We start from the raw sequence: 26,644 nt of genomic DNA on the forward strand, positions 1-26,644 counted from the left end.
TTGGGAAGCACCAGCAGCCAGTCATATGGAAAGAGGGAAAGAGGCAGAGTCATGGCTCCATAGAAGCTCCTTCATCATCCTTGCTGTAGGATCTGATCTCACAAATGGCTCCCTGGGATAGGTGGCCACTTGCAGGATTATTTTGCATATGAGAAAACCAATACTCAAGGAAATGAAGCAGCTAGCCCAAGATCATGCAAACCTATTTGGGACTAGGATTCAAAACTTCTGACTTTGATCCAGTGCTCTTTATAGCATCCAGTGAAGCTTACATTGTTGCCTACACTTCATCTCACCTGCATTCTCCATCCAACCCATTCATCTGAACATCCATCCATTCATCTATCCATCTTTAACTGTCTATATTTCCCATCTACAGATTAATGGGAACTCTGAAAATCTGCATGGGACACACCTGTTACCACATCTCCAGGGGTGGCTTTGTCCCAGTCTACAATGACAAACGAGTGGCAGCCTTCCATAGCAACCACAGTGATGTTCCGTGGGACATGCTGAGGAGGCAGGTCATTCTTTGTCAAGTCATTTGGAATGATTTCATCCAGGCTCTCCACTTGGAAATGGTCCAGAGCATCAGTCAGAGAGCATGGGGCTGATGGATCTTTATTCAGGTATGTTACATAAGGAGCTGGAGAAGAACAGAGATACCCAATTAGAATGCTAAAGGATTTTTCTGGAAGCAGAAACACAGCATCTGCTCCACAGAGTCAGACCCACCATTCGGTATTTGCCTGCCAGACAGACTCCCGGCCCATCAGTCCTGACGCCAAACTGAAAAATACACACTCCTTCTCCTTCACGGATCCATGTGTTCATACTTTGCAGTATGATGGTTGCAAAAGATTCTATTCCCCCACCAACATTGATGACTGTGTCCTCAAAATGATTTTGAAAGATCCTCAGACTGCAGTTCAATGTAATGTGAGCCAGTGGCATTCTGCCATTCCTATGCCCAAACATGTGGAACAGTGTGAGTCAGGCCCACCCTAAAGTCAACTGGCATTATAATCCATTTTCCTGTCTAGGTTGGGACCACAGAAAAACATCTCCCAATCAAGAAGACAGCCTTAAGCCTCATCTCTAGGGGGCTTCCCCTAGAGTTTCACAAACCCCACAATCCTCTGGGATGTCTATGCGTAAGGCCAGGCCCAAGCAGCCTTCTACAATATCACTGCTCAGTCTAATAGGTACTCACAGTTATGGAATGCTGGTTATGGACATGCTGAAGCTCTTCCTACATATCTGATCTCCAGGGATATAAGGGGCCTTGGAATTGGTCAGGACATGGGTGGGTACCCATTACAGCTGAGCCTCCTAATGAAAGAATGTGCCCACAAGCAAGAACAAACAGGAGACTCTTCCTCAGGCTCAGGGCTCTTTTTATTACATCTCACTCTTTAAGAAGTTAGAAATGCCAAGGAACTGAGGTTGAGGTTTTATACATGGGAGACTCTCAGTGCTCTCCAATAACAATGCCTAGTAATCTCTAAACAGCCCATGGCATCTTTGGTGCTAGGTTCTCATTCTAAATGGCTATTAGGACTGAGTGCAATTTTTAGCTCTCCCACTTGCCAATAATTAGTACTGAATTAAACCTTTAGTCTTGCCCATGGATCTCTCCAGGAAGTTTTGGACAGGAAGCTATTATGCCTTTCAGAGTTATAAACAGAAGAAAACAGTCAGACAGTAGTAAGTATTTTAGCCTTCAAAAGAGTGCTGTGGAAGAACTAATAATAGCACTGAAAGCATTTCTCTTTCTGCCATGGAACTGTTAAGAAGAGAGTCTGAGCCTCTGGTGAACTCCACCGGGCTGCTACCCGCCATGGACAAGCACTGGCATGGGCCTCAGGAATGCTACCTCAACTTCATAGTCTTGCTCTTCAAGTACACATGGTTTACACACTCAATCACCGCATCTTGGCTGGCAAAACTTGTTCTCTGCTCATGGCAGGACATTTGTTTTAGAAACAGAAAAGCATGATATTAATTTAAGCTGTTGCTTGTCTCCACTTAGTAACATATTCATCCAACTGTCTCATTAGTGAAGTTCATTAGGGGCCTGGGAAATGGAGACTTGGGAAGAAAATGAAACACATTTCAACATTACACTTTCCTGTTGGTTGTGTTTTAATTGTGAGAAAGAAAGAAGGAAAAATGAATTTCTAGATCCCAAGTCCTTGAGGCTAACGAAAATTACACAAAATAATGAAAATAATAGATTTGGTTCTGTTGATGCTCTCTGCTATGGCTCCATTCTGTAAGCTACTACCCTTTTAGGAAGAATTTCACATATAATATGCACACAAGGCCTAGTGATAAATAATTCTTGTCTTAGAAAGACTAGCTACCATAAAAATACTCTTGTTCCCCGACCTCAATAATTAGTTAAGTGCTCCTCACTAAACTCTCCCCTATTGCATGCCAAGTGTTCTCCTGCAACCACCCCTCTTCTGACTTTTGCAGAAAGCACATTAACATGCATCTAAACAGGGCTGCCTGGCTAAATGACTCCAAATGGAAACTTCACTCCAGGAAAATTTCTTCTCAAAATGCACTGCCTTGGCCAGAACAAGAGATTAGTTACGCTCCTTTTCAAAGGGCAAAAGTTAAGAACCATGTTTCTCTGATTAAGAAGTTATATTTACCAACAAATCGTTTCTTCCCAACCAGATCAAATTCTTCTTCCGGAAAAGAACTGATGACGCCTTCCTCTGGAATGACCTTTGGAGTGGTGGCAGTGGTGGTGGGCTTGGTGGTGGGCTTGGTGGTGGCTGGTGGCCTTGTGGTCTCAAATTCATAGTCTGAAGAGATACCAAAGTTTTGTAATCAGGCACTTCCAAAAAAGGGCCAGTGTTGACAGTCAAAAGATATTTTCTTAAGATTCAATTATAGAGTCTATCATGTGTGTGCATGCTCACCACACACACACACACACACATGCACGCACACACACACACACACACACACACACACACACACACCCCAAAGTAATTGCTGTGCCTAAACATACTTAGTTTCTACTAAAATATTATTTCTCTCCATTTTGGGTCCCTTACAAAAGCTGCTGCACAGAAAAAGAGAGGAAGAGGAAAAATAAATACACATGTCCACAAAAATGAGGTCTTAGCATCAGAGCTGGACAGACCCTTACAATCTATCCAGCCATGTTACTGGCCCAAGGTCATCACCTTTTTACCTAATTTTCCCTTTTAGAGCCATAAAAGGTCACATCAGAAAATAAACTTCAATTTTTAAAAATCTATCTTCTGTGGATGCACTTTACTCTGTGGGAAAAAGTAGAATCAATGCTGTGAAGAGAATGTGAGAGAATTTATCTTCTTAACATATTAAAAAAAAGAGAAAACACTGCCCCTCTTTCAACTGTTCAAGGATAATAAGAAAGACACTTAATGCTTTCCAAGGTGTTAAGAAGTCTTCCTTTGCTTCCTAACATCTGTTTTTCTTTTAAGTCAGTTTTTGTTTGCAAATTCATGGGATTAAAACACTATATCAAAGTTCATCGTGAATAAATAAAGTATCAAAGGTGACATTATTCACACAGTTGTGATGTAAGATAATCAGATGGCTGTGGCAAGGCAAAGTACTTCCGGAGAATATTCAAAGCCCTGCTGTCAAAGCCCCCGCATGGAGTGGGGACAAGATTCCCGCCTAACTTTTCAACTGCAGAAGCAACTTATAAAGCACAGCGCCCCAGGGTTCTAAGAATAGCAGTGGAATTAGTTGAACTATTAGAGACTGTTCCAGACGTTATTCAGATGCATTCTTAATCTTACCTTTACTTGAAAAGATTCTGTTGTAAGAAATCAAATCTACAACATCACATTTTTATATACAGTTAGAAACAAAGCGAAAAGAGTGAGAAACAGAAGGGCTGAACTTGAGGAGGTCAGAATAATTGCATTTTTTACAAATAGAGGTGGGGGAACAGCACCAGAATCTCTTTAGAGGAGAAGTCTAGGAGTAAGAACTCCAGAAACTTGTTGAGAAGCTACATTTGCATACCAGGCATACTGTTTTTCTTAGATCAAATATGCATTAGGGGGTGACTTGGAAGGAGGAAGTCAGAACCTCCTTCCTCTGCACCATCCCTGAAAGAAACTATTATCAAGATCATGACACAGTAATTAAAATAAGATCCTGCCGTACATCAGGAAAGGTGTCTAAGTATCTGAAGGCAGCTCTTACCTTCATCATATATGACATAGGCCTCCTCTGTGGGTATGGCTGTGTCTGTCTCCAGGCCTGAGAATTCATCTAGGGAGGGAAGAGGGAAGGGATGATCATCAGATGCATGAGGTTCTTCTCAGTGCTCCTCAGGGCTCCAGTCCCAGGGAATAATGATTCATTCACCCTCAGTGGATCATGGAAACAAACCACCAAGGCCAGCATCTCCTCAGTTTTCCAGAACATTGAGATGGAGCCCAGGCCCTACTTCCTTTGGGTCAGAAGAGGACAATACAAGAACCCTTCTGACCAGGAACAAACACCTCACTGATTGGTGCTCCCAGACTCAGAGCCCTCTTGCCACCCTTGCTGCCACCTTGGCCCCCTGCCCCCTTGCCCACAGCACTGGACGCTGAGGCACCGCATGGCCACTATGCCACAGTCTGGACTCACACACACATGCTCAGAAAGCTGTGGAGAGAGAGAAGCTGGCACTTAGGATGGTGACACCACTCCTTTCACCTGTGAGCTCCTGTGCATCAACCTCCCTTCTCTGCACCCTTCAATTTTGCTTCTGAAATATTCTAGAAGCAGGGCAATTTCCTGCTCTTCTACTCTCTGCTTTGGCAAACTGTACCAATCAAGTTTCCTGTGCTTCTCTTTTAACCTCCCAGCCTCTCTCTCCAACTCAGGAGCTAAATAAGTACTAATTAGATTCCTTAACTTGTATATGAACTTTGGAAAGGATATGCCAGTGATTAGAAATTTCTTTTTCAGAAAGCTTGGGCTTTACTAACCACTAGACCTAGTATGATTACAGAATTATACTTTCAGGCAACTTGTAGAATGTTACATGAGATTTTCTGACTTCCAGGAAACCTAATTATGACAATTATTATTAAAGTTCCCTTAATAACTGAACTGATATTTTGGGCATGAGGAACATGAGGTAAAGAAAGCCAAATTATTAAAGGAAAAGAAGGCATTTTGGCTCCATTATCTGGGTACTTTAGGCAGTAATCTTTTTACAAGGAGTGATAGAAGCAATTGCATTATTTCTATACTTGGGGAATATAGATGCAGCTATAAAAAGAAGAACATCTCTCCATGGTTGATAAAATCTTGAAGTCAAAATGAAGCTCACAGGTACTCTAAAAAAATGTTCTCTTAAGTGGTTATAGAGGGGATAGTAAAAGGACCTACAATTTATTGGATGCCTTCTGCACACTGGATACTTTTATGTATATACTAGTTGAGTTCATCCTCACAAAATAGCCTTGAGAGATGTCAGGCTTATGACACCCACTTCTCAGGCAAAGACACCAAGGGTCAAAGAGGAATTACAACAAGTCTGTTGGTGAAGTTGGTGAATGACAGAATTTGGACTTACGAGACTATGTACTTTACACTTCATAAAACTGCCTCTCCTTTTTAAAAGTTAAAGTAATCAATCCAGTTGTTTATAAACCTGAAAGATGTTCGATTAGAGTTATCCCACGGTGAGATGAAGTAGAAGGTATATAAACTCCCTTCACCAAAAAAATCTTATGCACCAATTCTGACATTTTTCATTGTTAGGAAATCACTGATCATTTCCCAGAGATAGTCCAATGCAATATTTCTACCAGCCTTTTTGGAGCCCAGTGTAATAAACACCATGAACATTACGGTGATAAAACAAAATCCAGCAGTGCAGCACAGTGGGATTTCGAGTTTTCTGCTCAGTGCCTGTGCAGATTAAGCACGATCAGCCACCGCTCAGAGGCTTCTGACACATCCCAGCACCTGCCCATCCTTGAGGTGCTAAACCAGCCCATTATGTTGGGACCAGTGAATGTTAACTTGTGTTAAGCTGCAAGTTGTAGCTTATCCAGCCTTCAACAAAATACTACCAAACTCAATTCTTCTGTAGGTCACTCCAATGTCAAGATGTCTGAGTCCAAGACAAATTATTTTTGGGCCTGTTCAATTCATTTTCAGGTTCATGTCCACTAAAATTTGGGGTTATTTTGCCATTGGTTCCTGGAATACTCTATTCTTTCCCTTGCCAATTGAACTTTTGGGGGACATATTCTTAACTTTTCCTGATTATCAGTTCATTTTCATTTCTTTCATTATATTTATCCAGGTCAAAAATGAATAAATTCCATAACTTTTGCATTCCAGGTGAGCAAGAAAAAGAGAACTATGTTTTCTTTTATCATGGACTCCTGGTGTGAAGGGTATATTGAAATTGTACATGCAGTAGGTCACAGGAATGATGCTTTTATCTGCAAACCAAGATAATTTCTTCAGGTCGGTGACAGCCTAGTCCTCTGGCATAAGAGAACTTCCTACTCAGTGACTTAATGCTTTTTTATTTAAAGACTGAATAAACTCAGGGAAATTTTTCTGAACTAACACCATCTGGACTCCAAATAAAAGTAACTTCCATCTGAATGCCACTCTGAACGATTTGGAACTTTGTTAAACTGGACATAAGTCATCTCACATCCACATCCAAAACTTGAACTTCTTCATGTAAAAGTAGTTGCCAGTCATTCACCATGGTAGTGTAGCATATTCTCTTCAGTAGTTTATCCATGGTCACGAAAAACATGAGTCAAATAACTAAAGAATTAGAGATTAAACTCCAGAGATGTTCAAAACTTAGGCAAAAACATTTGTTCTCTGAAGAAGTGTAGAGAGAGGAGGTAAATGACAGCCATTGGGACTCAGGCATATTTCCATGTTCTGTAGTGATTCCAGCTCATGTGAATTTCAGTTATTCTTTCTATATTTTCTGTCAGGAGAGGGAGCAGTGTCAGGGCAGGACTGCTTTCCATAATGACTGATATTTCTGTCCAACATGCAATGAGGTCCTGTTACAAATTCTTGAATGTTCAGCTGGCTCTTAACATTTCCAGATACATGTAATCTCATCAGATCTACTGTAGAGACAGAATCTGAAAAACAAAGGTGACTGCTTTTACTTCCCAGGTAGAAAATGGAGAATGCATACATCTCAAGATACTATGTAGACATTCAAAGAAAGATGCATAGTTATGTGCTATGATATGATGGTTTAGATCTAGGGTATCCCCTAAAAGGCCCATGTGTTCAGAGGTTGGGCTTTTGAAGGATGACTGCATTGTGGGGTTATATTTATCAGTAGATTAATCCACTGAAGAGTTCAGAGCTCAGTATATTGCTAGGAATTGGGGTTTGGTTGGAATAAGTGGGCCATTGGTGGCATGACCTGGAAGGGTACATCTCCCTCCCAGGCTCCTCCTTTCTCTCTCTGCTTCTGGCCACCATGACATGAGAAGCTTTCCTCCACCAGACCTTTCCACTATGCCCTTCCTGCTTTGGAGTCAGCCAACTATGGACCAGATCATCTAAATACCATGAGCCAAAATAAACCTCTCCTCCTTTAAATTGTGGGTTTGGGGTATTTTATCCCAGTGAGGGAGAAGTGACTAAGACACATAAGGATCTAGAGATGAAGCAGAAGGCACTATCTTGGCAACAAGGAGCTTATTATTGAATGGAGAAGTCAAGAAAAAAAAATTGTGTGTGTGTGCGCGCGCGCATGTGGGTGCATGTAAAAGAGTGGAAAAATGCAATAATACACAGGAAACAGGCATATAATGTGCATCTGTGCCTACAGGAAAGTATGGCATCCATAACCAATGAGGAAGTATGCATAACTACTATTTGAATTCTGGAATCACTGAACAGCCCAAGGGTATTCCCAGAACATTATTTGAAGACAGTTTTTAAAGAAGGGAGGAGGGCATGATTTAACTACAGAGTAACGCTTTGAAATTTGAAAAGCTATCTTTAAAACTGGAGGGATATAAACAAAATGTTAAGACTTTGCAAATGGAATAGAATGGTCAACTAGAAGTGGGGGGAAATAGGGGACTTGGAAGGGACCCTCACTGAACTCAACACTGATCACTAATGCAGGTTCCAAATCATAATCACTCCAACAACAAACACTTCAAGATGCTGGGCTGGAAAGTGCCACACCCAAGATGCTGCTTGTCAGATCCTGGTTGTGTACACATGGGGTTCCAGCATTTGTGAAAATACTGAACTATAGTCCATACAAGCAAAGAAAGTGCAGGAGAGAAACACAAACACAAGAGGTAGAGCCAGTGAGGGGGAATGGCGCGAAGGTGATTCTGTAGGTTATATGTTGGGGGAGACCTGCCTTAGCTGATACCCAAGCCTCACTGAGATCTTCTCTCTGCTCTGTATATCATTATAGCATTCACAAAAAGAACTTTTGCATATCAAGGCCACTTACAGGGCATTCAACCAAGAAACAGCAAATGTATTTTACAGCTTTCTAAAGCAATTTGACTCTGATTTTCAAATCTCAAGCTATCTTTAGAACCTGATTCCATACTAGATATGTACTTCCTTTAGCTCTCTCATTCATTAATCCTAAAGTGCCACATCTAACAACGAATGAAGCAGAGACTACACTGTGCATTCACAAATGTCTAGCTCATAGTTGCCTTCACTAAAGGTGTGTTGAGGTGACTATTTAGGGAGGAGGTGAGTTGAGGCTGATGTAAGGAAGCCAAAAAAGGATAATATTTGAATATTAGGACAGTAGGGCAAATTTAGAGATGGGGAGAAAAAAGCAACTCCAAGAAATGAGATGGAGAGAAAAAAAGAAAAGAATAATACTAACAATTAAAGGAGACAGAAGGTAAGATGTCTGTGGCCTTGATGGTGGTGATGAATTAACAAGTGTATTCTCATCCCCAAACTCAAGCAGTTGTGCAGAATGAATATGTGCATCTTTCTATATATGAACCAGAATTAATGCAAGGAAAAAATGTTTAATAAAATTGTTAATGAAATAACAGAAATAAGAAGATAGGCCATACAGAAGTTTTGTTTTTTTGGGTTTTTTGGGTACTGGGGATCGAACTTAGGTCCTTGCGCTTACGCAGCAGGTGGTGAAACAGAAGTATTTTTAAAATAACATATATAGTACATTAGCATATTGATGATATGTTGCTGCCCCAAATTTAATATTTTAGCCCAAGACTTTGTATTAATTTATACTTTTTCAAAGGGCTTCCTGGAAGAAAATTATTCTTTAGCTTGGATTAGATTATCTGAAGAATAAATATAAGTAAGTATATATATTTTTATATATTTAAGTAAATAATTTATATATTTTTATATAATGTATTTATTTTTATACATTTACATATTATATGTAAAAATATTTATATATTTATAGAGACATGAGACATTGATCATGATTTGCAAAGAAAAGAGACACAAATACCATGAAAAATATTGACTTTCATGTCAAATTAAAGTCCCAAAATAAAAAGCATATGAAAAGAATTACAGGGCTTAAAGCAAAGCAAAGTAACAACCGTAATCAAAATCAAATCTAAAATAATCACTTTTCTTTACAATCAATTATTAAATTATCTATTTTAATTATACTTCTATGTTTAAAAATAAACACATTAATGTACGCAGAAGAAAGAAGTCACCCTAATACTAGAAATACAGTGGTAAATTCAAATGTGTACTCACTGGATAAATAGCGTTAAAAGTCTTCCCAATGGTCCTCTCCTTCTGTACACGCTTCCTTATGCTCTGGTGTGAACTCTTTAGATATGTAAAGTTTTGCTGTTTATTAGGCATTTTTCCATGCAAAGAAGATGAATTTGTCTCCACTCTCCTTCCGTATACATTTGCATATGCTTTGGTGTGAACTTGTTAGATATGTAAAGTTTTCCTGTTTAGTTGGCATTTTCCCATGCAAAGAAGATGAATTTATCTCCACCGTGCCTGCTGCAGACCTAGGCTGGCGTCTTCCAAAGGAGTTTGAACAGGGGCCTGAGCAGAAAGGATGTTGATGACACATCAGCTCTCCCATAACCTGGGTGAGCCTGTTCTAGCTCCCATTCTTTACAGAGAAGAAGCTGTTCCCAGCAGTAAGACAGACAGACATCCACCACGGCTGGATGGCCCAGATCAAGTACAGCAAAGCAGGGAAAATGGTGCACTTCTTACCCTATGGAAAGCTCAAGTTCCTATGGGAGGCCTAACCACTTGAGGCTTGGAATTTTTCAAAAAGAAGGCTGATCAGGGTGTTCATCAGTCAAACACTGCTTTTCTTGGAGATTCAAAACGAGAATATTCAATGATCCAACAGTAAGAAATGTATCAAACCTTGTTTAAATCAGACAGTTAATCACAGAATCTTTTTTTTTCTTTTTTAAAAAACATAACAACCACTAATCTACTAATATCCAACGGGAAATACTTTAGGAAACGTTAACTGAACCAATTATGTCACAAGTGTTGGCTAAATTTCTGCCTTGGGTTGTGATAAGGGCTGCCACATAAAACACAGGGTACCCAATTAAACTTGAATTTTAGATAAGCAACAAGATAATTTTTGTATAGTTATGTTCCGTGTAATATTTCTTACTTGCTAAATCTAACAACCCTGATTGTAACACAATACTGTCAAATCTGTAGGAATTACAGCCGCCTCTAACTACTGTTTTCCTATGCACATTACTTACCCCTCTCCTGCAGGCTTGGCCTCCCTCTTCTGAAACGCAGCAAACTAGTTAAGTGGATTGGGTTACCATTGAACAAAGCTGGTTACCTTCTTCAGGGTAGCACTCTGGGATGCCATTAGAGCCCATTATCAGGTTGCCATCATCATCAAGATGTCCCAGGGTCCCAGGGGGACAGGTGGGGATGGGGGTGGTGGGTTCAGGGGTGGTGGTGGTAGTTGTCTGCATAGTAGTTCGGACTGTAGTCGTTGGGCGAGTGGTTGTGGTTGTGCGTTGAGTGGTGGTCGTGTGGCGGGCAGTGGTTGTGCGGCGGGTGGTGGTCGTGCGACGGGTGGTGGTTGTGCGACGGGTGGTGGCCCTTGTGGGTCGAGGAGAGGTAGTGGTAGGCACAGTGGTTGTGGTTGTGGTAGGCCGCGTGGTTGTGGTGGGGGGAAGGGTGGTTGTTTTGATGACCTCCAGGCCCACCAGAGGCTTTCCTCCAAGGCTCAAGATGGGCTTATCTGGGGCACTGGCCAGGGGTTTGCCATGTCGCCCCTGCCCGAAGAGGGGGAGACCATCAGGACTGATCACAGGTGTTCCTCCCAGATCTGAAACAAAATCAATCAAGAGCTATGCAACAAGGTGAATTGATCCAGAGGAAATAAAAAACCAATGGAATGTGTCTTCTCAAAGCTGATGTAAAGTAAAATGCAAAGGAGTGATGTAAGTATATTAGCTGAGATAGTAATATCTACTGCTACCTAGAATTTTCTGGGCTTAATATTCCTTGCACAGATACAGAAATCTTTCATCAGTGTGCTCCATTTTCCCAGAAAACTGTCTACTAAGGGAAGTAATTCCTTCTTTTATCTTATTCCTACTCCTAAGGAAGACAACTGTTATTTTGGACCAAGGATGGCAGACTTTTCATGTAAAGGCCCAGAGGGTAAATATTTTAAGCTTTAAGAGGCCAGATGGTCTCTGTTGCCATTATACCTGACTCGGCCCTTGTGGGGCAAAAAAATAATAGACAGACAATATATAAACAATATATAACAAATGAGTTACATGATACATAACAAATCTTTGTGATTCATAATTTTTGTATATGGATACTGAAGTGCAAATTTCCTACAATTATCATATGTCCAAGATAACCTTTTTTCCCAATCATTTAAAAATATAAAACCTATTCTGAGTTCACAGGCTTACAAAAACAGTCAGTACATAGGATGTGGCCATAATTTTCAGACTCCCTGCTTTAAATGGCCAGTTTCAAGAATAAACACATTTCTAGAGAGTATTGTCTTCAGGGAAAGTATAGCTAAAGTTATGGGAGGGAAATGCTGAGTTCTGCCTCTTTTGAGGATCTTCTTCCTATATGGCTGAAAGTAAATGGATCAAGAGCAACCATTAAAGTGAGGAGGAGGAGGTGGAGGAGGAGGAGGAGGAGGAGGAGGAGGACATTTGTTATTTTGCAGCTGATTCAGTACAACTTTGTTCCTTAAAAACTATTCTTGCTTACCCACAATGGTGCGACCATCTCCTCCCAGTTTCACTCGGAGAGGATTTCCATGTGAATCTTGGAGGTATCTCCCTTCTGCATTCAACACTAACTCACGATCAAAATCCACAACCTAAACCATGACACAGATAAAGAATATATTGGACATTTTTAAATGATCACAGTATTCCAGCTACTTATACATATGCATGAAGCTTCCCACAGAAGATAACCATAATGTGAGTGAGAAACATTCTTTTTGTCAGTATTAATTGCAAAGTTTTAAAAATAAAGGGTAAAACAGTCATTTCATATGATAACTGTTTACCCATATAACATGTTTTTAAGTTTTTCAAGTACATAAAAGATCCTCAAAATATTTTTAGCGATTAGTAAAATGGATCTAACGCTCAAAAGTAGGACACAGCCTAAGGATCCATCAAGTGAGAGGAGAGAGTAAACACATCATGGCTTGTACACAGGCAATAAAAAGGATATACTGACCTATACTAATGTGTTCCTAGATTATAGGACTTATTATTTTGCAACAACAAATATATACTCATATTTGCATATAAGCTTAAAATTGCAGAGAAAATAATTATGGAAGAACACACTCCAAACTGCAAATAGTGGTTATCGTTGAAGAATGGGTTGGGACAGTGGATGCTTATTTTCCTTTTCACATATTTCTGAAGTATTTAACTTCTTCTGGTGAACATGTATTGCTAGTGCTTAAAAACATACAGTGTTTGCATTTTACTTTGTAAGTTTAAAATCAAATTATGATTTGATTATTAAATTTAAAACAATCTAATTTTAATAATGTTGCCTAATACAGTAAAATGTCATATTCGATGAAACTTGGGAAAACATTATTATTATCTCTAAGAAGGAAGAACCTCGTGATGTTCATTGGCGGTTCTCCATTCGTGGTCCAGAAAAACAGCCTCCCCATCACCTGGCCACTCATCAGATACACAAATCACCCCATCTGACCCCAGGTCTGATTTGACAGCAGCTCGAAGCTGGCTCATGTTTGAATCCCACTGCGCTGCACGATCAGGTCATGGGAGGAAGTCCTGTCAGCAGGCCATTTTGTTGGGTGCTACTTTGGTAATAAAAATACAATTTATCTATATAAATATAACTTTTGAAATCCATTCGATATTGCTTCAATTTACAATTGTTTGCAAAGATATTCTGTTTTAATTTGCATTCTACCTACTATGAATTTCTGTTCCTTTGAGAAATGGTAAACTTCATCTTAACACGATGATTAAAATTTTCATGAAATTTATTGATATGTTTTCCTGAACCTTGCCATTACAAATGGAAAGTTTTGACTGAGAATTCCATTATGAATTACTTTCTATTCTTTGAAAGAATATTTTCAGTCCCTGAATATTGCATTCTATCCATTACCCTCAACTCATGATAATCACCTAAACATTTATCTTACTCTCAGGCAGGGGTTTTAAAAGTCATTTTGTTTAAACATACTTAAAGTACTATTGCATATTTTTAATTTTAATCAAACAAATGTTGGATGATTTCAAAGGTAATATAATAAAAAATTGCCTATTTGATTCACAGATTTTTATTTGTTTTTACCCTGCTTCCTTTTATAAAAGATTTGAGAAAACTAGCAAAACTGCATTCAATGTTTAATCAAATAATAAGCTAAAATACAAATCAAATAAAGGTAGGAGAGCAGAAAAAACTTAAATTCATTTGAGAGGCCATCCATCAGACTCTGTATATCTGCAATGGTCGGGCCACACTTTTGTTTGAACTTCCTACCCATCAAGACAAATGGAAATCAGGCCCAGGCCTCATTGATCAGCTGTGAGAATATCACAGTAGTTACTGATGAGAACTAAACATTTTCTGAGCCTTAAAAGAAACCATATTGAAGTATCTTCATGTGGTTAAAAGTAGAGAAGAAAAGGAAATAAGACCACTTGGTTTACTGGTACACAGTATTTATCATTTTTCTCTCCAACAACTGAAATGTGTAAAGAAGTTTACCCTACCCACTTTGTTCCTTGAGGGCCATTGATAATCCTTTGTCCACTCGGTTTCCCATTACTACCAGGAAGTACTTTCCCTTCTACATTGGATCTGCCGTTATAACCTATACAGTACAAAAATTTAAAAGTTTAAAACATAACAGAACCTGGTAAATTCAACATTCTTGGACTGTTGACTTTATTCCAAACCAAAAGTTGTAACACATTACATCAAACAATTACTAAACACTACTATACCAGTAGCTCCTATATGTTAAGTAACAATAATCTTACAGTGTGATTTCTACATGGTAAATAAGAATGTTTACTAAAAGTACAGTAAAGTCACAGTTTTCTAACAATATGTGGGTAATGAGAATGTGCTGCATAAGTAAATTTGCCATACAGAGTTAAAGACCTTAGTAGCTTAGCTTTATTTTAGCTAACTTGAAGCTGGAGGGGGAGGGGTGATTAGAAGAGAAGAAAAAGTTGTCTCCAAAATGTACTAAATGGAATCCTGCTTTTGTTGGCATATTATACCAAACAGGACAACTATTTCTAGCTGACTCGGCTGCCAATCACCACTTGGCAAGTATAAATGCCAATGTTGTCTCAAAGCTTGAACTCTGGTGCTGACTGGGAAGTATTTACCAAGACAGGAAGTAGGAGGTGCAGCAGCTGCCCTTTAAGTTGTTGTTTCTGTCTGCCTCCACCTCTCCCCTCAGACACAGTCTCCCAAGGCCTCAGATAGGAGCACTCAGTGGGGTTCAACCTCACAGGCTGCTAAAAGTGCTTGAGTTTTCTGACAGCTGTCTTGCAGGTTGAAGACCTATTTCTCTCCCTCCTGAATTTACCCATTCATTATGTACTATCTACAGGGGAATACTATCTACTATCTACAGGGGAATACTGAATTTTACTTCTATTATCAGCATCTTAATTTTGCTTTAAAAGTCATTCTTAATGGAAAACTGTCCTCAATGTGGGGCATTATTCTGTCTTTGCATTTGGCTAAAATGACAAAAGTATTGTACAGATTAACGAATACTAGTACATTCATTCAAGAATATTCTGGGAAGCCCCAATTACATTCAAGGAGAGTTCAAGTTTAAATGCAATTTTATGCTAAATACCTTAGATCCTGCCCTGGAGACTACTTGGCTGGGCCTAGGTGGGCTCCAGGGCAGGATCTAAGGTCTATATTCTTTTACGTTACGGAAATACGAGGCACATATCTGCCTGACTCCTCTGGGTGACAATTGTCTTTAGCATACACTAAAGCTACGGAGGTTTTAGACAACATTTACTGGTTGCAATGTCTGAGTAATTCAAATCCTAGACATCTGAATTTGTCCTGTGGTATGTTTGGTTGAGAGTTTTGTATATAGAATACAAGAACAAAATAAGCCTACATACACTTCTAATTTGTTGTTGCTTATTGCTTAACCATATGCTGGCAAGTAAACACATGAAAAGAATTTCGTGGTTGTGACACATTTTCACAGGTTAAGAGCATGTGTTAAGGGATCCAGAGAGGCAACATGGGATAACAGAATGTCAGAGAATTGTGGAATTAGTATTTGGAACTGGAATTGGAGCTCAGACATTTCATAGCAGTCTCACTTCAAGCAAGCAGCTCAGATCCCTGAGTCCCAGCTTTCTCATTTGAAAAACAAGGCAAATCCTACGAGACAGTTTAAAAGGATGAAATTATGTTTTGCACCTGGAAAGCTCTAAACACAGTGCTTGGATGTAGTTAGATGCAATAAAATGCAATAAAATAAAATAAAATTTTTAAATTAAATTAAATTAAAAACCTCTCAGGAATTGCCGTGAACACTACTGAACATCACCCCCCCCCCCCGCAAACCGGGGCAGAGGAGCTGCTGTTTTTTAAAATCTATTACCTTGTGCGTAAGAGGGCCTCGCAGGCTGGCGTGAGCCAGGAATGCGAAATCTGCGCTGCATCCGCTGTCTCAAGGACAGCATCGGTGTGGTGGAATAGTCACTTGGAGGGGCGCGAGTGGCATATTGTGGCCAGGAAGGGGTGCTCACGCTGGGACTCAGGGTGGCAGGACTTCGAGGAGGGTGTCTGGTAGGGAGGTGTGAGGCTCTTGGGAGGCTGCCCAGAAGTCGCTTTCCCGGGGTGGCGCCCTCTTCCGGCGTGGAGCTCCCCGCTCTGGGAGCCAGTACAATGGTAGGCCTGTCCTTGGTGAGGCTCCCATCTGAGTATTTGCTGCCCCTGGGAGTGGAGGAAGAAAGCCACTTTGGAACAGAGGAAGACAGAGGGTCCTCCTTTTCTCCTTTTAGAATTTCCGGGCCCTCCTCTTCCTCCTCCTCGGTGGAGACTGACTGCAGAGATTTGGAGGGCAGTGGCCGCTTGGAAGGAGGCTCTTTTCCAAGTGTGACCTGCGCCCCGGCCCTGCCTGGGACCCGGACGCGGGGCTGGGGGCTGCCGGGCCTCTGGGATGCGCCTGCATGGCCACGCTGGGGTCTGTCCTGGCTGGTCCCTGCCGGAGACACCACTTGATGGTACTTGGACAGGGATGGGGTGGCATCCTTGGGGTGGGTGGTGTGCATGGGGTCGCGGACATCTTGGGCCTCTACTTCTGTGCTGTTGTCCTCATAGCTGCTCTGGGAACTCTGGGCCTGGCCCTGGGGAGCCGGGCGGAGCACCCCTCCCGAGCTCCCTACGAACGGATCTGAGGAGTGAGCACCGCCCAGCGTCGTGGGGCGGGGACGTCCGGCCGGAGCCAGCGCGAGTTTAGGCTGGGAAAGGGAGCGATCAGCATCCTTGCTCTGGAGGCCACCCGGATGCTGGTGCTGGGAAGTGGAAACCGGTGCAAGGGGCTGATTTTGCGGGACCCGGCCAGGGGCCATCCTTCTAGGCACACTGGCCCCGGGGTAGGGCTGAGTCCTTGCTGGAGGACGGGCAGGGGACAGCTGGCTCCCCGCGGACACTAGCTGAGTTTTGGGAGAATGCTCCTCCACCTCCAAGTCTGTGCTTTGTTCAACATCCTGTGCCCTGAAGGTCGGAGAGGGGGATTTGTCCAAAGAATGTACATCTGTCCCCACAGGTTTGGGGTTCTCTGGGACAGCCTCTTTCCTGAACAAGCTGGCCCCTCTCTGGGGGCCTCTTCTTGAAGAGTCCCAGCCTCCAGAGGGGGGCTGCCTGGGTGAGGAAGTCCTGTGGTCATTGATCACAGTGGCAGGAAGTGGCTTCTCGTCCTCCCTGTCTCCATGGATACCTGACCCAAGCCTAGGATGGGAACCTGACTGGGAATGGACCTTGGGGAGGGCTCGGGAGGCCATGGTGGACTGAGGGGAGCTGGAGGGCTGCAGCCGTGGTCCTCGGCCATTGAGGAACCTGTTTGGAAACCTGCCATTGGCAGCGAAGGGCCTGTTCCTGAGCAAACTGAAGTGTCCAGAGGCAGGCCGGGCCCTTGGGGAGGGGACAGTGGCCTCAGCCTGCCTCGCAGGGTCCTCTGCATTCCTGTCACTGGGGCCCCTGCCGTCAGAAGCATGCCCTCTCTCAGAGACCTCTGTCCTGGAAGAGAGATGGGAAGAGTCCTCGGCAGACAGGGTAGACTGTGAGGGTGTGTGGGAGTGACCGTCCTTCCAGCCGCTAGAGAGTGGAGGGCCAGGATGTGGTTGGATGGGCAGCAGCTGAGATGGCCCTCTGAGGGGTGGAGAAAGTCTTGAGGGTGGGACAGGAGCACTGGAATCTTCCTCCACAACCCCAGAATGGGGTGTCCTGCGTGCAGGCAAGGCTGGCTTTGCACCATGGTGCGTGGGCCTCATGTCACTGGAAGCCGCCTCATTGCTGGGGGACAGGGCTGGCTGGGACTGGGCTGGGATCTTAGGAGGCAGCTGCTGGGAGGTGGTGGCCTTGGAATGGGGGGAGCTTGCAGCTCGCTCCTCCTCATCTCGATCCATAGAGTCACTGTCATTGGCAATGGGGCTGGCAGAGGGCCCCCGATCAGAGTGAGGCGAGGGGCTCTGGGTGGCTTCATGGTGGGCAGGGGAGGCCTCCTCAGGGGAGGCAGCCCCTGGGCGAGGGTGGGCAACCAGTGAGGGGCCATGCTTATCCATGCCTTCTTTTGGGGGTAATGCAGGCGTTCGGGCCCTCGGTGAAGTCCTGCCAGAGGCTGGGACCCAGTGGCCAGATCTGCTTGGTAGCCTCAGGGTTCGCCTCTGGTCTTGCGTGTGGGAGTTTGATGTGTGTGGATCCTCCAAGGAATCCAGCTCCTCCTCATCAGTGACTTCTGTGGACTGAGCATCCAACTCTTCAGCCTTCTTAGGATGAAGCTGGGGTTTTCTGAGCACCCCACCATTGGCCAGTATTTTGTTTTTCAAGTCAAGGAGAGGGTCCTTGACATTTCTGCCTGGGAGAGAACCAGGCAGATGAGTGTGTTCTGAGGAAGCTGGAGCTTTGGAAGAAGGGGAAGAAGGCTCTGGTTTCCGATGATCTGCATTCTGCTGAACTTTAGGCTCACTGGCACTGGCTATAAGAGAATGTTAAAGAATTAGCATTAAAGAAAACATTCAAAAGCCATGCAATGGGCCGGGGATTTAGCTCAGTGATTCCGGCGCCTGCCTTGCAATCGCAAGGTCCCGAGTTCAATTTCTGCCACCCAAAAACAAAAAACAAAACAAAAGCTGTGCAATACAAAGTAATTACAACAGTAGTATGGAGGTGTTCCAAACGATGATCATAACTGACCACTTGTAATTTCTAAGAACACTGGAAATTATTTTCTCAATTATGGCATTATTTTTTAAGAAGTTATATTTTGCATTAAGTAACAGATGTAGGTCTTAGAAAATATATGTGAATTGACTACATAGAATACCACAACTTACTATTCAAAGGAATTCTGAAGTGACTACTTTGAAACAGTCACTTTCCATATCCATCAGTTCTGCATCTTCACTTTTAACCAACTCCCATCAAAAATGTTTGGGAAAAAACTGCATTTGTACTGAACATGTATAGATGTTTTTTCCCTGTCATTTTTGTCCTAAATACAGTACAACAGTTATGTACACAGCATTTCTATTATATCAGATATTATAAGTAAACTAGAGATAATTTATATGATATGGTAAACTAGAGATTATTTATAGTATAGGATATGCAAATACTACATTGTTTTATATGAGGCACTTAGTGCTCAGATCTTTAGTATCCTGGAAGGTCCTACAACCAGTCCACTGAGAATACTGTGTAATAAATTGCAATTCACTGATTTTGTAATTGCAAAATCTTGCACAGAATTTTTTTTAAATAACAGTGTATTGCAAATGTATTATAGCTTTTCTTAACAGGCAAGAACTATGAGTAAGCCAGATACAATATACTGTGATCTATGCTCCAGAATACATGGGAATGTATATAACTTGCAAGTGACCGGAGTGAGCAATAAATTTGTAATTTTTGAGACATTGCAGAGTCCTCTGTTCCCCTTTTACTTCCTCCTTCTTTCTTAAAATCCCTTTCATAATGGATGCATTTGCAATTCCAAAATAAAACTTTAAAAGACTTTTGCACTAGGCAAAATATTATATTAAATGTATCTTACTCTCACCCCATCTTAAGAGCAGGGTTGACTGAGAGAAAGGATGCTGGAAGGGGAAAGAGATTTCTATAGCAACAGGGGACCCACCAGGAGCAGACTTCATCTATTCCAGTTTGTTACCTGATAAAGCTGTGTATATCCTGTGGGTCCTCATGGCACATATGGAAGGGGGAGAGCTGCTTGTATGTGGCATAAATGTGGAGCAGCAGAAAAGAAAACATGATCTAAAAACAGTCCATGCCAATATTGGATCTTTATTAACTTGTTGGTTTTGATACTAATCAGATAAACCAGACAATTCAGATTCTTCTGAGTAAAGCCGCACTCGGATATAATGGAGTACAAACTGAAATGGTTAAGTGCTGTGTAGAAGAGGGTTAACAATTTAAAATGTCACCTTACACTTACAGAAATGTTCTCTTCCTGTCAGCATAAGCCCCTCATTAAGCAGTGATACAAATTTACTTATGTAATTAATACAATAAGGATATGGTAGTAATTATTATTATTATCAGCAATCAATAATATTTTAGTCTTTGGGAAGACTTATTTCTAAAAGGACCACAAAAATATTTTAGAAATCAATATGCAAGCTTTGTACCTCAAAGTTCTTAACCCAAGAGCGTGATTCAAAGTAACACAAAATGAATAGCGAGAATGAAAAGAGGTAGGAAAAGAGAGGCAGGAATACAAGGTGCTTACTTGGCATAGCGACAATGAAGGCTTTGGAGTGCGGCCCCGGGCCTCTCCTGTTTGCGGCCCGGATTTTGAACAGATAGCGTTCCCCAGGCTGCAGACCATCCACGAGGGCAGAAGTAGTGCGTCCAGAGTAGGTGAGGGACTTTGCTCCGAATGGTTTGAGAGCCGGGGCGTATGAAAGAATGTATTCTGAAATGATTTGGCAGACAGTTGGAAGGAGGAAACTGAAAACAGTCGTGTGTCCAGCACACAGACTGTGTGGGCAGGATGAACTGGAACGTGCGTTACTAAAGCTAACACACCAGCAATGCACGGCGAGTGGACAGCTGAGCAGAAGGGCGCAGCGGCAGATGCGCTCACACTCATTCTGGCCACCACACAGGGCTGGTTCATGAGCAGGCGATTTGCTTAAACCCACAGAACCTAAGACACCAGTCTTCACACGATTCACCAAAAATATTTACTCGGATCCTTTTTTTTTTCTTTTGATTCTTTATTTACTATCTTGGTAGGATGATATATCCAAAATAGAAGAAACCAAGGTAAAAGCAGTAACCACTAGGAATTGATTCTGAATAACTGCTGCCATCCCCAGGAGTTTTGGTTTACCAAGCTGCTTACTTGTATTCGTACATTAAGTCAGAAAAATCCATATTTGGCATAAAATTCCACTCTCTTAGGAATTATAGAAGTCCTTACTTGACATATGCTGATATTTCACAGCATTTAAAACCGTGAAAATTAGTTGTTAAGTAACAGATTTGTGTGATGTCTAATATTTCCATCTTTGATTGACTGTATCTGTAAGCATATAATGCCTTTAAAATTCTTTTCTGGTTTTACTTTTTTCTCTTTTTGCAGCCTTGAGGGTTAAACCTAGGACATTCACATTGAGCCACATTCCCAGCCTTTGGGGTTACATTTTTTTAAAATATGGAGACAGGGTCTTGCTAAGTTGCTGGGCTGGGCTCAAATGAGATCCTCCTGACTCAGCCTCCCAGAATGCTATTACAGGCATCACCACTACACTTGGCTCTAAACTTTGAAAATCATAGAAAATTCACTTCAAGGAACTAAAATATCTCTTTGACCATATTTAAAATTATAACATACGAAGTTATATTTTGAAGATTTTAACATCTAACTAAAAACTATGATGCCTATTTTCCTCTCAGTGAACTTACGATTTACAAAATATCAAATAATACGAATGTGTGATCTAAGAAAAACAATTTGAATCACAAAAATGTAAGTAAGTAGTAGGAGTATGGGAGGTCTTTTTTATCCTAGTCTCTAATCTTTAAAATATACATTAATTAAAAACTTTCAACCAAAAATGCTTCTGTAGCATTTCTCTAGAAAAACATAGCATTCTTTTCTCATTACAAATGAGCAAACTAGTCATTTGTGGTGGTCAAAAGTAAGACTTTAGAGAACTCACTGTCTATAAAATTTTGTAATTCAGATTTTTTTAATGGATTCAATGCATTTGGAAAATTTTAACCATGTCAAAGTATAGTTTCCTATTATACTGTATATTTTTTATGCATTAGAAGTATCCCAATGTAATTATGCATTTCAGTCCCTGCACCACAACCTTATGGAAACTGGGCAGGGTTAAGACACAAGATTGTTTCTCATACAAAACTTCAGTAGCTATTATTATTTCTGGCAATATTTAATTGACAACCAGGAGCTTTTCTCACCAAAGAGCTATAAATATAAACTAAGGTATGGGAGAGGAAAAGAACAAATAACTAGGATGATAATAAATTCACCAGAGGAGCAATAATTGTCTTTTTAAAAACTAAAATAGTAGTCAGCCAAAAAGTGTCTTTATTTCATTTTCAGAGACGTTTTCAGCATCAGTACTTAACACATAAAGAGCTAAAGTTTAAATCATAAAAGCAGTTATTCAAAGGGACCAATTCAATATTTATTCTCTCATTTGTTTCTGATTTATTCCAATGGGGATGGGAGGGACAAGCAAGAAGAATAGCATAATCTAGTCTTTAAAAACTAGAAAATGAGAAAGCATTATGTGTACAAAGTATCATCACAAAGTACAGTGAATGTTAAATATTTTTAATTACAGTAAAAGACATATTGCCACTAATTCCCGCCAAAACTCTCTCATTTGGAGCACACTTATCCCATCATTTTTGTCACCTTCTGAAGCATTTCTAGAAGTCATTTCAAGTGTCTTTGGTTGTACTGTCATAGCTGCCTTGATGTCCTGAATCAATTCAAAACATTCACTTTTCGTGGTCATTTTAACTTTGGGAAAGAGCCAGCAGTGTTATGGTGCCAGATCTGGTGAATAAGGTGGATGAAGACACACCATAATGCTTTCCCAAGTCTGCCTCTCTGGTGGATGGTACTGGGCAGTAGGATTCACTGTATTTTTTATCACACCTTGTAAAGACATGAAAGAAGATTTCAAGAACTGCTTCAGAAAGTAGCAAGAACATGGGATAAGTGTGTTTGAAGTGAGGAGAAGTATTTTGATGGAGATTAATGACAGTGTCTCTTTCACTGTAATAAATTTTTAATTTAAATATTCATCATATATTTTGATATCACGTCATAGATATCATCCATATCTATCTTCCTTAAATTCCACTGTTCTACGAAAAGACAAACTGCTTGTCAGGAAAGATAACTTAAGGTTCAGTGACTCCCAAAAAATAACATCTTCAATTAACATCTTCGGATAAGAAAATCTCAAATGAGACTAACTGGTAATGATCTTCTGGATTTCTTTAAGCTTACACAAACTTTTCATAATTTCTAGATATGTTAGACAAACTTGTTCCCCAAAATCTAATAACAATAAAAATATTCCTTTCTATAATAAACAATCCATCTTTTTTGCCATTGGGGTACATTCCCATAGGTAATTGCCAGGAAAAAAAAAAATCTGACTCTTTAGTATGTCTCCAGACTTCTGAAAGTTTCTTAAATGCTTTTCATTGAAACAAAAAGAGTTGTGTGTTATTTATTATTCTCAACAGGCTATTTTTAGTTTAACCAGTTGTGAACAGTTTATCTATTTTCATCATTTTAAAGTCTCAGTATATTTTCTATCTTACTGTCATACATTCTTTGATCCAAATAAAAGAAAAAGCTGACAAATAAAAAATCTATTTTCTGAAAAGTATTCCTTGAGGTTTTCCAAACCCATTAAAAGTATCTATGCTGTCACTAATGACACTTATGCTCCTATGGGGTTCCCACTAACTCCTACTTTCTCAGTCTCAGTGGCACAGTGAAAAGCTCCTAGTGAGGAAACAAGGATAAAGGCTGTAATATCACACTCACGCAACTGAAAACATCCTTGCCTATAGGAGGATGAAAAGAATAACCACCTTTGTGACTACCTGAGCGAGTCTTAGTCAATGAAAACCCTGTATGCAATCACCTCTGCTGTGGGGTTAGCACCTCTTCTACATATGTTGCTTTCCTTTTTCTTCTTCAGTCCCCAAAGCTGTGAGCAGATGCAGTATCTATCAGAGTCAATGCAATTTAGAGTTTAAGGGGTGAGATTCTTACCTTTCACTTTCCCCTCAGTCTCTGGCAATGGATCCCAAGATACAGTGACAACTGTAGATTTGCCATTGACTGGCCAGACATTCAAGTTTTCAGGAGCTGTGGTAGGAGCTGTAAGACAACAAAGAATCAAACTTTTTAGAATGGATATCCTAAAAGTAAATGGTAGATAGTAGCTCATTGGTTATTAAAGACCTAGTTATTGTGTTAATGTTTATGACATATGAGACAAAAGTTGCTTTTTGTGGAGTATAGTGATTTATGTCATTTTTACCAACTTATATAGTAAAATTAGACCCATCTAGGGAAATGCTGTTAGGAATTCAGAATTTCTGTTGAGGTTAAATATTGAACTATACAAAGAAGATTAAAATCCAATTCCAACGTTTTAGAAATGCAACTATAACAGCATAGTTTAAAAGAGAAGAATTGTAGCCTTGGTTATAGAGTAAAATTCTCCTCTAGACTCAACACAACTTCAGCCTCAGGAGAGAAGAGTATGCCCTATATCAATAGCTATGCATCACCCAGGGGCATCCATTCATACAACAGTGACTACATGCTACACAGGTCAGAGCAACATGTGAAGGGAAAGGAAAAGGCCAACAGAGGACAAAATGTGAACACAATAAAACAGTTCCTAACTTCTTTGCATTTATTTCTCTCTTTAATTAACCTTTTCTTTAACTCAACCCCTAATCCTAATTGCTTTGTATTATACATAGAAACAGTAGCAAATTTTAGGGTTAATGTGACTTTTTAAAATGCTCAGGCTGGCCTTTGTCACCATAGGCTTCTTAAAATGTCTTTAGATATGATTTTAGGAGCAATTCACAAATAGAAAACCCAAAGTCCATTTCAAATACAGACCAGACTCTGGTGTTCTTTGGAAGACTGATGTACTCCATTTGCCATCTCTTTCACCCTGTGAAGTGCGGACTGCAAACTCATACACGGTATCTGGCATCAAGTTCTCAATCATCATACGCCTATTACCAATCTGCTTGTAATCCCACCTGGCTGATTCCCCCTTCTCTCGATAGCGCACAGTGTACTGTCTGTAAGAAAATGCAACACAACAAGGCATCCAGTTGGTCAGATTCTTTGCAACTAAGCTCTAGAATTCTTGCTGTTTTTCCTTCCTTGCTCCTTTATCACTATTGGTGGTAAGTTGGGAAATTAAAAAGGATAAAAATCTGGGCTGGGGATTTAGCTCAGTGGTGCCATCGCAAGGTCCAAACATAAGGTCTTGAGTTCCAGCCCTGGTACCAAAAAAAAAAAAGGAGAAAAATCTAAACTTTTGGCTATGTTATTGGCTCAGTTTCAGCCAAGGGTATCTAAAATAGTCCAGGAAAAACAGAGCATGGTGCTTTTTCAAGACCAAAAATGTCTTACTGCTCAAAAGATCAAGCAGAGTTACAAAGGGAAGGAATATAAATGGAACATGTCATATGAGGGAACTACCTTCTCAGAGGTGTGTGTGTGTGTCTCTGTGTGTGTGTGTGTATGTGTGTGTACTGTAGAGAGGGATGACATTAAGGATCACAACTGGCCCAATGTGTCCTGGTCCTTCAGAAAAGAAAGACAAAACAGAGTCATTTCATGCCAAATTAGGCATATTTCTACATGTCCAGGAGGCAAGAAAAATGTGGTTTCAAGTAGATTTATTAACGTTAAATGGAGCAAAAATGTGTAACAAACACAGCAGGACAGTAGAGCTTGTAAAAGACACTCCAGTGTGTGATTTTCCTGGAGAGAAACCAAACATTGAGGGTAATACTCAAAACCCTCAGACAGCTGACATCCTTAACACTCCAAAAGTGCCAAACGCTGTTTACTGCCCTCTTCTTAAAAGTTTTCTTTGTAGACTGTTTGCAATAGAAAGCATTTGATGTATTAAAAATATGCTATCCATTATATTTAATAAGTCAGAAGACTTAAGTTGAAGACACACCATGCCAATTAACAAAGCAATTCTGCTAAAAAAAGACTCAAGCCTTCCCTGTTTTTCAGCAAGATGTTGGAAATCAAAGATGATAGTAATCAGGATACTGCATATGGGGGAGGACCATATGTCTAGGAGAGAACCACCATGAATCTTCTGAGGTCTTTCAAAAGAAGGAGAAGATGTCTTTTTTTTTACTAGCAGACAGTCAAAGAAATGATATATCCGATATGGCTAGCAGTTTGTGTACATCTTCGTATATATTCCATTCACTTGAAAATACATTCTCCTTTCCTGGGTGCAGATAAGTTCAAGATTTAATACATAATAAGTATTATTATCAGCCACCAAATCTTTGGCTTTCTCTTGCTTATATAAACCATTTGGTCATTGAACACTTAAAATTTTGATGGCTATATTCACCAATGGCTTTTTAATATAAAGACTATTTCAACCTTATGATTGGTTTTTCTTCTACTGCAACTGCAAATGAGTATTAAAAAGCAGAATAGCACATCATGGTCTAAGAGAAAATCAGGTACATTTTGTTAGTCACAAACAAGCTAAACATGAAATGATTCAGTGTTTGACAACTGTCTAATGAGGAACCACTAAGTTAA

General features: G+C 40.6%; 1 protein-coding gene across 8 annotated transcripts in view; it reads right to left on the reverse strand.

Annotated features, from left to right (window-relative positions):
* Positions 1–26,644, reverse strand: part of Fndc1 (fibronectin type III domain containing 1) — a 123,335-nt gene that overhangs the window by 14,784 nt on the left and 81,907 nt on the right. For 6 of the 8 annotated variants that reach the window (XM_087187897.1, XM_021251961.2, XM_087187896.1 and 3 more), the window contains 10 exons: positions 24,950–25,137; positions 24,083–24,190; positions 20,534–20,719; positions 16,160–18,757; positions 14,277–14,377; positions 12,262–12,373; positions 10,847–11,344; positions 4,225–4,293; positions 2,664–2,819; positions 416–646 (listed from right to left, as the gene is read on the reverse strand). In XM_087187897.1, the coding sequence (XP_087044023.1) occupies positions 416–646; positions 2,664–2,819; positions 4,225–4,293; positions 10,847–11,344; positions 12,262–12,373; positions 14,277–14,377; positions 16,160–18,757; positions 20,534–20,719; positions 24,083–24,190; positions 24,950–25,137 (4,247 nt within the window). Of the gene's footprint in view, positions 1–415; positions 647–2,663; positions 2,820–4,224; positions 4,294–10,760; positions 11,345–12,261; positions 12,374–14,276; positions 14,378–16,159; positions 18,758–20,533; positions 20,720–24,082; positions 24,191–24,949; positions 25,138–26,644 lie in introns of those variants that run through there. The other 2 variants (XM_021251963.2, XM_021251964.2) reach the window with 2 other exon arrangements.

This window comes from Heterocephalus glaber, unplaced genomic scaffold (assembly GCF_053883595.1).
Source record: "Heterocephalus glaber isolate CG9 unplaced genomic scaffold, H.glaber_assembly_v1.0 deba00001523, whole genome shotgun sequence".
Lineage (NCBI taxonomy): Eukaryota > Metazoa > Chordata > Mammalia > Rodentia > Bathyergidae > Heterocephalus > Heterocephalus glaber.